The sequence below is a fragment of the Vipera berus genome (genome assembly GCF_964194415.1).
Source record: "Vipera berus genome assembly, chromosome: 14".
NCBI classification, from domain to species: domain Eukaryota; kingdom Metazoa; phylum Chordata; class Lepidosauria; order Squamata; family Viperidae; genus Vipera; species Vipera berus.
In genome coordinates, this window is record NC_138217.1 from 1,243,695 (window position 1) to 1,256,234 (window position 12,540).

Below are 12,540 nucleotides of genomic sequence, written 5' to 3' on the forward strand. Positions count from 1 at the left end.
CAAATCAGTATGCAAATACAAAAATTAGGTGGCACAACATTTTTGACCAAATTTGAAAGGCTTACGGCACAGGATTCAGAGCATCTTTGGGGATTTAGATATACAGTTGGAAGAAAAAGTATGTGAACCCTTTGGGATTATGTGGAGTTTTGCATGAATTGGCCATAAAATGCGCTCTAAACGTCATGTAAGTCACAACAATAGAAAAACACAGTCTGCTTAAAATAATACTACACAAACATTAGCTGTTGTCATGTTTTAATTGAACATAACATGTAAACATTCACAGTGCAGGGTGGAAAAAGTATGTGAACCCCTAGCCCACGGGTCGGCAACCCGTGGCTCCGGAGCCGCATGCGGCTCTTAGAGCCGTCTCCTGCGGCTCCCAGCCGCCTGGTGCGCACGCACCTCTTCGAATGGGCAGTGGTGCGCGCGCACCTCTCCAAATGGAGAGTGGCACCGCCCGTTTGGAATGGGCGGAGGTGCACGCGCACCTCCGCGCGAACGGGCAGCGGCGCCGCTCTGGGAAAGCTGCCGTGGCACGTTTGCAGGCTGCCGAAGGCGGCAGCTCTGCAAACGGGCCGTCACTGTCGCGCAACTGGTTCCATCATACATTAAAAAAATGGCAACCGCGCGCGTCCACGCATGCGCAAGAAAAAACATTCTGCGCATGCGCAAAGCATTTTTTGCACGTGCGCGTGCATGGACGCACACACGCGGCTCCCACTTTTTTGTGTGTGTGATGGAACCGGTTCCCAGTGGCTCTTTTCCTTTTTCAGGTTGCCGACCCCTGCCCTAGCCTAATGACTTTTCCAAGAGCTAATTGGAGCCAGGAGTGAGCCAACCTTGACTCCAATCAGTGTGATGATATTGGATGTGTTGCTGACAGCTGTCCTGCCCTTTAAAAACACACACCTGTTTGGGGTTTACTGGTCTCAAGAAGCACTGTCTGATGTGAACCATGCCTCGCAGAAAAGAGCTCTCAGAAGACCTACAATCAAGAATTGTTGACTTGCATGAAGCTGGAAAGGGTTACAAAAGTATCTCCAAAAGGCTTGATGTTCATGTGTCCACGGTAAGACAGACTGTCTACAAATGGAGAAAGTTTAGCACTGTTGCTACTCTCCCTAGGTGTGGTCGTCCTGTAAAAATGACTTCAGGTGCACAGCGCATAATGCTTAATGAGGTAAAGAAGAATCCTAGAGTGTCAGCTAAAGACCTACAGAAATCTCTGGCACATGCTAACATTTTTGTTGACACATCTACAATAAGGAAAACATTAAACAAGAATGGAGTACATGGGAGGACAACACGGAGGAAGCCATTGCTGTCCAAAAAAAATATTGCAGCACGTTTGAAGTTTGCAAAAGAGCACCTGGATGTTCCACAGCACTACTGGCAAAATATACTGTGGACAGATGAAACCAAAATTGAGTTGTTTGGGAAAAACACACAACACTATGTGTGGAGAAAAAAAGGCACAGCACACCAACATCAAAACCTCATCCCCACTGTAAAACATGTCGGAGGGAGCATCATGGTTTGGGGCTGCTTTGCTGCCTCAGGGCATGGACGGATTGTTGTCATTGATGGGAAAATGAATTCCAGTTTATCAGGACATTTTGCAGGAAAATGTACAACCATCTGTCCACCAACTGAAGCTCCGCAGAGGATGGGTGATGCAACAGGACAATGACCCAAAGCATACAAGTAATTCAACAAAACAATGGCTTCAACAGAACAGAATACGCCTTCTGGAGTGGCCCAGTCAGAGTCCTGACCTCACCCCGATTGAAATGTTGTAGCATGACCTTAAGAGAGCGATTCACACCAGACATCCCAAGAATATTGCTACACTGAAACAGTTTTGTGAAGAGGAGTGGTCCAAAATTACTCCAGATCGTTGTGCAGGTCTGATCTGCAACTACAGGAAACGTTTGGTTGAGGTTATTGCTGCCAAAGGAGGGTCAACCAGTTATTAAGTCCAAAGGTTCACATACTTTTTCCACTCTGCACTGTGAATGTTTCCATCTTATGTTCAATTAAAACATGACAACAGCTAATGTTTGTGTAGTATTATTTTAAGCAGACTGTGTTTTTCTATTGTTGTGACTTACATGACGTTTAGAGCGCATTTTATGGCCAATTCATGCAAAACTCCATGTAATCCCAAAGGGTTCACATACTTTTTCTTGCAACTGTAGGTTACTATTGAAATAAGATTCAGAAACTGAAGAAGTGAAACTTTGCATGATGAAACAGATGCCAAATTTTATCCATTCAACATATATTCTTGGAAGAAAAATATCAATTTACTGTGAATATTGCACTTACAGAAAATTAGCATATATATATTTTTTTACTATTAGTATATTATTCCAGTTACAACTTTCAAATGGATAGTCCATATTTTAAAAAATCCTGCTGCAAATGTAATAAGTTGGATCTTTCTTTATATTTGGCAATAGTCTCAAAAAGCTCAGCAATTCTGGAAAATGATTGGCCATAGGATGAAATAAATTTTAAGAAGCGGGTTTCCATTCTTGCCAAGGATTTTTCTGTTAAGAAGCACCGAGCCATATATTCCTAGAAAGTACACCAAGTGGGCCTTCCCCGTGATGGCCCCTGCTTCTGGCAATTGAATTCACTTCCTTCTTTAGAGGATTGGCAGATTAAGTTTGGAGAGTGCAATACTTTTGTTAAATTTAAAATTTGATACAATCCTACTTTAATCTGAAGTAATCTGTTTATGGACTGCAATTTTATCTGAACCCTTCTGCCTTATTTGAAATTCAGATTTCTTTTAACATAAGTTTGTAAAGGACTAGATTTCATTTAATTTGGTACTAGTGCAAAGCCGATGTGTGAGTTTAGTGTTTCCTGTGAAAATAAGGGTGGTTTTCTTTTTTTCTTTTAACATGCAACTTGTATAATCTGTAAATGTTTTTTTTACGCTAAAATATTTTAGAAAGTCCAGGATTGTGTTCCAGACAACGTAAATTGGTGTGCCTTAGGTTCTTGTGAGTGCATGTGAAAATGAGAAGGCATACGTTGGTGATAGTTCATATTATGTTTAAATGAAAAGTAATAATGGCAAATTGGAGGTGAAATTAAGGGGGAGTTCTGCAACATTCTGAACAAATTGTCTGGAGGGAATTTCTCTTTTATATGACATGAATGGTTGGCTGACAGTGAAACAAGAAAGATTTTGGCCCACCTGGAAATGGAGAATGGCTGAAATGGATGACTGCTTGAAAGGGGATTCGTCAGTCTGTATCTCCTGATGGAAAAGAAACGAATGTCCATTGTGTACCTGAACAAATGATGGTGAAGATGGGAGGAGGGGTGCCTCAGTGTTTAGACATTGTGTTGGTGGCATTGGTGTTGTCAGTTGCAGGGAACAGACATTTGTCTGAAAACTGGCTGTGTATAAGAGGAGGCTTCTGCCCACTTGGTTATCTGGAAGAGAAAGTGGAGACATCAGGAGCAACCTTGAGAGTGGGGACACTTCAGGAGCAGGATTGAGATATGACTGTATTTCTTTTTCTACCTCTTTCCCTGACAATATTTCTTGTTCTTTTATGTGTGTGTATGCTTTTCACAAAACTGTGGGCCCTCAAAAGGAAGGGTGAGATAGGGTTATGTATAACCTTTCTGGCCTTGCTCTCCAGCGTGAAGGAAGCAGCTTTTATGTCTCATGCAACGCTTCCTTCTCTTCCCTGTGGGGTTTTTTTTTTGTCTTCTGCCCCCTTCCTGATATTCCCTAGGATTCCCTCCTTCGGCTGAAGGACTACCAGCAGTGCTTAGAATGCTCTGAAGTGGCCTTGAACGAAGCTTTCCAGCAGATGATCAATATGACAGCCCCCTCGGCCAAGGAGGAGTGGGTAGCCACTGTGACCCAGCTGCTCCAGGGTATCAGTCACTCCCTCTCCACAGACTGCAGCAGCCTGAGCGAAGCTTCTCTGCTGAATCTCACCAGATTAAGTCACAACCTCATCCAGGTAAGGGGGTGTGGGGGAGGTCTGCCCTTGATCCCGCAGCTGCTGTTGTCAATGCTGCTAACATGGGATGTTCCTGCTTGACAACAGAGGGAGATGTAGCCTTTTTCTTTAACCTGTTTGTTACTCTTAGAGTTAGAATTAGTGGAGGCTGGGGGGGGAGTAGGGAGAATGTATCTCAAGACTGTTTGTAATAAAGAGAAGATAAGAATTGGGGGTTGACAAAGGCAGGGAAAGTTTGCATTTTAAACTAATTGGAGAATGTGATTTATGACGTTTAATTAAGGGAGGGAATTGTTCTTTGGTATCTTGGCTTCCAACATGTTTGTGCTGAAGCTATGCTACTCTATTAAAAGATTCTTTAAGGTAAACAATGCCTTGAAGTTCTTTGAAGTACTGCATTTGTCGGAACCATGACAGCTACAGCTTTCATCCTAAGAGCTCCATTTGGAGCAGCAGCCAGCTGTGTACTTCAGAGAGGGAGAAGAAAAAAGCACCCTTATGTTCACAGGACCACAGGTTTTATAGAGATATAGCTTACATACTGTGATAAAATTTTGTAACATTTCATATCGGGCCTCCAGATATTGGTTGCAGGGAAAACCAGAGCAAAAAGGGACACATCTCCGTGAAAAGCGACAAGACTCCCACCAGAGGTCTGTAAATGTTCGTCTGGTTGGCTGGCAGCTCAACAATCATCTTTTAGGTAGTCCTCACTTAATGACCACAATTGGCCCGACAACTCTGTCACAATTCTTGAGCAATGTCACAGCACTGGACTTCCAGTGTCAGTTCTGCTGTGACTGTTAAATGAATTACCCGTGATAGTTAAGGAGACATCATGTGACCACGAGTTGCAATTTTACTCCTAGCTTCTCCATAGACTTTGTCAGAGGCCGGCTATGAGACTCACAAACATCGATTACATGTCCATGGGATACCGCAATGCTTGTGAATGTGCACTGGGTGTGAATAACAGAATTAGAGAGTTGGAAGGTACCTTGGAGGTCATCTAGTCCAACCCCCTGCTCAGGCAGGAAACCCTATATCATTTCAGACAAATGGCTGTCCAGTCTCTTCTTAAAAACCTCCATGTTGGAGTATCCACAATTTCTGGAGGCAAGTCGTTCCACTGATTAATTGTTCTAATTATTTATTTATTTAGAAAATTTATATTGTCTCCTACTCAAAGCAGCTTACATGGATATTAAAACACCAGAGTCTCAACATACTTTTACATCGTGGTGACCAAAACTGGGTGCAGTATTCCAAGTGTGGCCTTACCAAGGGATTGTAAAGTGGTATTAGTACTTCACATGATCTTGATTCTATCCCTCTGTTAATGCAGCCTAGCACTGTGTTGGCTTTTTTGGCAGCTGCTGCACACTGCCAGCTCGTATTTAAGTGATTGTCCACTAGGACTCCGAGATCCCTTTCACAGTTGATACTATTGAGCCAGGTACCACCTATACCAGTGCCCAAATTGTAATCATGTGACCATGGAGATACTGTCACAGTTATAACGGTCCTGAAGTAACTTTTTCAGTGCCTCTGTAACTTTGAATGGTCACTGAACAGGGCACTCGTTAACTGAGGACTACCTGTTCTTGACTCTGCAGCCCAGTTCTGCAGAGCTCCCACAGTGCTTAGATGTACGTCCCATGAGACCATACGGGGGGGCGGGGGTGGGGAGGGGTGAGCACTGACAACAAAGGTTTGCCTCGGTGCCTTTAGTAATGCTCTCTTTTTGTCTTGTTTTGCATCTCGAACATCTGAACTAGAGGACTGACTCTCGATTTGTGACTTTAATTTTCTTGGTTTCTCTCTCTGGCGTTTAGATTATCGACTGCAGCATGGTAGTCCAGGAGGAACCCAAAGAGCCATTTGTGTCCTCGGTGCTTCCCTGGATTATTCTTCATCGGATCATTCAGCATGAAGAAGAAAACGTCCAGCCCCTTTGCTGCCAACACGAGGAGCAGCTGCAGAATCCACAGGAAGGAGGTGAGTCCTGGCATTTCTTTTCCTTTCTTCAGGGTCTTTTTTTCCTCCTTCCCATCCTTCTGTAGTCCTCTGTCCCTAGGCCTGTCCTCTGCAAAGGATCCCAAAAGGGGATGCAAGGTGGCATCTCTAAGTGCCCGAGACTCTCGGGTGTATTGATCTGAGCGTATCAGAATGGCATCGGGCTCTTCATCCGGCGGTTTTCTAGTGACAAGGTGCATCAGGTCTGCAGCCAAGGTTCCCAAACTTTTTCAGTTCTCAGCACTCTTAGTGTCTCAGTAATTTTGCCTGTCACCCCACAATTCTCAAATTGTGCCACAATGCCGAAGGTACTGCAGTGAACTCACAGGAGCCTGCAGCATACAGTTTGACAACCAGAGTCTGCTGTATTGCTGTTAAGGAAGTTGCCTGATCAAGTCATTCTCTAACTTTGGTTAATCCATGCTGACCTCATAATTCCTTATCTGATACCTGGAAGCCACAAGGCCTAATGGAACATAGCAAATTGAGGCTTAACTCTAGCATGATTGACTAGCTGTTTGACTGGTAACCAGAGTGTGATTGACTGACTCCTCTCCTTGATCTTGAGGCTCTGCCTTAAGGAGAAGTTCCCCAACTTGGTTTCTCAGCTCCTTCAAAATCAGCAGGCCTCATGGCCAGGGATGGATTTATCCACCTTCAGGATGACCCTTCTTGGAACCAGAAGCTCTCGTGAAAGTTTCTGATACCCTCATTATCTCCAAATTGGTGCTGTTAGTGCAAAATGCAGCAGCAGCTGCATGCTGAGGAGGGCAAGGTGATCAAGCAATTTGGCAGACTATTCTGAGTGAGTCCTTTGAGTGACTTGTCCCTTGCTTTGGAAGACTTTGTTAGAGCAGAAAGATGTCTAAAATACTCTATTAAGTGTGTAAAATGAGAAACTGCTCTCTGAAGTTTGTCACCCATCCTTCTAAAATTGATGAGAGTTCTACTTGTTTCTCATCTTACTCTCAGTGTCTCCCATTCAAGACACGCCTATGCTGCCTTCTTCCCTTATGCTGCTGAACACAGCCCATGAATACCTTGGAAGGAGATCCTGGTGCTGCAACTCAGATGGAGCTCTGCTTAAATTTTACGTGAGTAGAAATGTCAATTTCTCATAGTATTAGTTGCTTTTGATCTCCCCCCTTGATATAACGAGGGTAATAATTGTTCTGCATCTTGCATTGTTCAAAAAATGTAAGCTGATATCTCCCCGTTTACATCTAAAGCTTGACATCCAACCTTTTTTGAATATCTTTAGAAAAGTCCAATATAAATGAAAGAGAATTTTTCTGTTGAATTAATCTCATATTGAGACCATAGAAAATGACATTTCTTAAGATACTATTCCATTGGTTTATAGAATATTCCAACTCTCTTTACCAAGCTCTTGCAAATTACCAATATGTCCCTCAATGATATTGCTTGGTTTTCTATAAAAATAAATTGTTTGCTTAGCATTCAGCAAACATAAATAAATGTAGCATTTAGGAAGAACGTCTTCCTTCAATGTTTTCTTTCCATGAGGTATTTCTTATGAACATTGGTCTTCCTAAAATCTATGTTTTGTCTTAAAATTACATTCCGTAATCCCTCACCCCAAAGTTCTCAGCACTTTAATATCCTAGGGTTTCACAGGGAGAAAGACAGTAAGAAAAGTGGAGACGTTTGTGCCAATTGCACTTTAGGCTCTTGATTTGTCTGCTTAATTTCTGAAATTTTATTTTCTTGCCTTTACTTCCTTACCAATAGTTACAAGGTATTAAAGTATATAAATGCAATATCACATGTAAGTTTCTTCCATATCTATTGATTCCTTTTTACTTAATTCAAGAAAATATTTCATTTCTCTGCTCAGAGGATTATTCTTGGTATGTTGTTTGCATTTCTTTGATATAGTTGCTATGGTATTCTGCTTTAGTCTCTAGTTTGTCATATTTATCACTGAGGTCAACCTTTAAGGCAGGGGTCAGCAACCTGAAACAGTGAAAGAGCCACTCGGAACCGGTTCCCTCACAAAAGGAAAAACTGGGAGCCTCAAAAAATGTGTGCGCATGCGCGTACACGCACGCATGCGCAGAACAGGGTTTGACTGAAGAGTGGAGCCAAGGCGAGATATGCACCTACTCTGCATATTTGAATTGATTGGTTGAACTTTTTTAGTCCCACTTTTTTTTTGGACTGCACATGGCAGAGGACTGGGAGCCGCAGGAGACAGCTGAAAGAGCCACATGCGGCTCCAGAGCCGCGGGTTGCAGACCTATGCTTTAAGGGAATCCAGTTTAGCTTCTAAGTCTAGTTTCTTTTAATTAGCCCAGTAATAGTATTTTATTTTATTTTTGTTTTGATCACATTTTTATTGAAAGCTGCACATATCCCCCATGAATAAGTCCATAATTTATGGAAAAGCAACAAAAGAATGTGTTGTTAGATTTTCCCCATTCTTGTCAATTCACTGTTCTGCTTCTTGTTAGTCATTTTGAACAAAAAAGGAACAGATTAAAATTCCTTTTCATAAATTTTCATAATCCTTCGTATTCAGAAGAGAATATTATGTTGTTAAGAATAATAATTACCGTATATACTTGAGTACTGGATCCCCACTGGATCCGTGCTCCACAAGCCTCTGCCGCCGGCTGGATCCGCGCTCCGGAAGCCTCTGCCGCCGGCGGAGGCTGGATCCGCGCTCCACAAGCCTCTGCCGCCGGCTGGATCCGCGCTCCGGAAGCCTCTGGCGCCGGCGGAGGCTGGATCCGTGCTCCACAAGCCTCTGCCGCCGGCTGGATCCGCGCTCCGGAAGCCTCTGCTGCCGGCGGAGGCTGGATCCGTGCTCCACAAGCCTCTGCCGCCGGCTGGATCCACGCCCCGCAAGCCTCTGCCGCCGGCAGAGGCTTGCGGAGCGCGGATCCAGCCTCCGCCGGCAGCAGAGGCTTCCGGAGCGCGGATCCAGCCGGCGGCAGAGGCTTGTGGAGCACGGATCCAGCCTCCGCCGGCGGCAGAGGCTTGCGGAGCGCGGATCCAGTGGGGGGGAAAAGCCCTTTAGCAGGATTTGCCTGCATGTCTCAAGTGCTACCTAATGTGCTTTCAGCCTCAGTCGGCCACTCCACATTGTAATCACGAAGGTAGCTCTCTAACGGAAAGGAAAGGGAAGGAAAGGAAAGGAAAGGAGGAAAGGAAAGGAAAGGAAAGGAAAGGAAAGGAAAGGAGGAAAGGAAAGGAAAGGAAAGGAAAGGCCACCATCTCTCCTCTGCCGCTCGCTCTCGCCGCTCCAGCCCTGGCAAGCCAAAGAGACAAAAGGCCCCGAGCGATAGGAAGGGGATCTCTGCCCTAGAGCGGGAGGGGGGAGGGAAAGGGGGGGGAGGAAAGGCCCGATCGCTTTGTGTTGAGCTGGTTCAGCTCAGCCGGACTAGGCGGGGCTGCGGCTCCCAGCTGATGCCGCTGCCGCCATCCAAGTCCGGCCGGCAAGAACTTTTTTTCTCCCCGCCCCGCAGTGACGAGTAAAGCGCGACTTACTTCCTCCTCCGTGCCTTCTCGCCCAACAATCCCAAGTAAGGGGCGGCCTCAGAAAGGGGCTCTAACTTTCCCCTACCGCTCGAACATATCTTGGAGAGGAAGGCAAAATCGGGAGAGGGAAGAAGAGCGAGGACTGGAGCAGCGCTTGCCCGGCTTCTCTCCCCTGCAGGGAGCGGCGGGGTCGGTTCCGCCTCCACCATGTTCTCTCTCGAGAGCCTTGTCCCACCCGCAAAGCGCCAGCGCCGCCGCCGCCGCCCCCTTCCTAGCCAGCCCTCAGCCGCTTCACAAGCACCCGTTGCCGGCCCAGTTCTATCAGACCCGCGCGGTGCCGCACGTACTCCGTTTACACGGCCCCCGTACTTCCCCCACACGTCCCTTCTCCCGCCTCCTTCCCATAACGGCCTCTACCTACCGGACGGCGCCTCAGCTCCCCGTGTCCGCCGCCGCCACCCTGACCAAACCCTCTCTGCCTGCGCGCGCCCTCCCTCCCTCCTCTCTGTCTCTAGCTGGGCGAGGCTTCCAGCCGTCGCCGTGACGCTGCACGCCCAGCTTCTCTCTGATTTCCCTGGCCCAGTCCAGTGATGCTTGAGAGGGAAAAAAAAGCGAGCGGGCGGGCAAGGGGGGGAGGGAAAGGCGAGAATGACCGCTTTGTGTTACCTGCCATGAAACCAGTCCTTGCAGGCGTCGCACTCTATCATGAAGCGGGTTACATCGTAGGGCAGCCAGGCAGCGGAAAGAAGCAGGCAGGCAGGGCGCGGAGCTCCGGAGACCTGCCGACGTTTGGGGAGGTTTGGGGAGGTGCGCGCGCACCTCCCCAAACCTCCCCAAACTTCGGCAGGTCTCCGGACGGCGGCGGCTTGGGAGAGGTGCGCGCGATCCCGGAAGCACCGAAGCCTCGGCCGCGCGCAAGTCCTCGGTAAGTTCTTTTTTTTTTTGTTCGCTGGAGTATAAGCTGAAGTGGATTTTTTCAGCCCCAAAAGTGGGCTGAAAAATTCGGCTTATACTCAAGTATATACGGTAAGTAATAGTTTCCTTAATGGTTATATGTAATACAACATTAAAAAAACATTTGAAATATTACTTCACAAAGTTAATTAAATTGATATTTCTAGAACAATCAAAACAAGTATTGTAATGGTCTTGTTAAATTATCTGTAAAACCATATTTAAAAATAATTATGGGAGTCCCAAGTAATTATATTTATACTTGAGTATTCTCTTATAATAGCAGCATATCGAGTTCAGTAATTAAAGTCAGAAAAAGAAAATATCATTACAGGTTAATGAGGTCTACTCTTGTCAATCTGAATATCTAAATTTTGCTTTCTCACATCAAAGCAAAGTTATGTCAAGAATGCATACTTTTGATATAAATCAAAAATATTTCTTTAGTTTATGTATTATTGTTGTATAAAACTAGTTTAGTGATTGGAGAAGGAAAAACCACCGAACCTCGCTGCGTGAGCTGGAGATGGGCCAATGTTATCTCCCCGTTTCCCACAATGGACTTAACACTTGGGGATTGGCTATCCCACATCAGGCGGTCGATCTATGGGGTGGGGTCCTGTTTGGGAATATTATAATCTACTGCATTGCATGGGAAATCTCAGATCCTGTCTATTATGCCTGCTATCTCCTATTCTTAATAAAAGTTCCTGCTTGGAAGAAATTGTTTCCAAGAGTTCTGCTTTCTTCAGATGTGGGCATGAAGTAGCTCCTGACATTAGACAGGATCTGCAGTAATAGTCAACCTGGAAGGAAGACCTTTACCAGGGGACTTTGCAAAAGCTATGTCAGACACGGAGGCAGGGAAAAAGGAACCCACCACAAAGGGGGAGCCCTCCCTCCGGCCGGGACCCTGCCAGCTGTCGGGATCCGAGATGTCCTACTGCTCAGAAGAAGGGGGAGATACGCACAGCCACAAACCTCAGTGGTCGATGGGCGTTGGGAAGAAAGACGAGTGGGAGAAGAGATCAAGGAAGTTGACCCTGAGATGTGGCAGCCACCAACCCGGATGGAAGCAAGAAATAGAGAGATCCCTTCACCTTAGCAAAGAGGAACGAGATCACACACAGCACTCGAATTGGATCGTAGAGAAAGCTATTGACCTGATGAGGAAAACCCTCGGCACACTTGGGAATGAGAAACCTGAACCCTGCGGCCACCCCACTACCTTGGACCGCAGCCAGAGAGACACTGAGGGGGAATCGAAAGTTGAAGTCCTGGGGACGTTCACTGGACGCGGAATTCAGGAGGGAGTCGCAGCACTTGGGGTTCTTCCTAACCGAAGTCCTGAGCTACATGGAAGAGTACGGACAAGACATCCCCAGCGACAAAGCCTGGATCCGTATCGTGCAATCCAGTCTGGATGGGGCGGCTGCAGCCTGGATGGTGAACCTGCACGATTCCAATGCCCCAGAGCTCCACAACTTCAACTACTTCATGTTCTCTCTGAGAAGGCGGTTCGAGGACCCCCTGGCTGACCGAAAAGCCTGCGAAAGAATCAAAACGGTGAGGCAGGGCAAACGCCCAGTGGCCGAATACACACAAGAATTCCGGGTCATCACCAACAAGCTGAATTGACCGGAAGACATCCTCCTTAGCCATTTCAAAGATGGTCTAAACTACGAACTGTATGTTGCTTGCCTGCCTAGAGGAGACCCACGCCGACTTGGATGAATGGTATGTCCTAGCATAGGAAGCAGAAATCAATCTACTGAAGAGACACCTCTGAGGAAAACCATGGGGCCACTCACCTCCTGAGCTGTCGCGCAAACCAGCAAAACCACTGGCCACGGCCAAGAAATCAACAGGCTGTTTCAAATGCGGGAGACGGGCATCGCGCCACAGAGTGCCGCTCAAAGGTCCCTCCATGCAACCCAGACCAATCACCAGCCAGAAAGTCTTGGAAGTCCCCAGCCAAACACAAGAACCCACCGTAGGGGCAATAGAGGCTGTAGAGTCCCCACCATTTGCCAAGTGTGGGCAGGGAACTCCAGCCTACACTGCA

General features: G+C 46.3%; 1 protein-coding gene across 2 annotated transcripts in view; it reads left to right on the forward strand.

Moving 5' to 3' along the window:
• The window catches only part of CABIN1 (calcineurin binding protein 1), an 85,091-nt gene that overhangs the window by 24,462 nt on the left and 48,089 nt on the right, over nucleotides 1–12,540 (forward strand). For both annotated transcript variants that reach the window (XM_081338637.1, XM_081338638.1), the window contains exons 16-18: nucleotides 3,768–4,001; nucleotides 5,837–5,999; nucleotides 6,990–7,111. In XM_081338637.1, coding sequence (XP_081194763.1) covers nucleotides 3,768–4,001; nucleotides 5,837–5,999; nucleotides 6,990–7,111 — 519 coding nt within the window. The remainder of the gene's footprint in view (nucleotides 1–3,767; nucleotides 4,002–5,836; nucleotides 6,000–6,989; nucleotides 7,112–12,540) is intronic.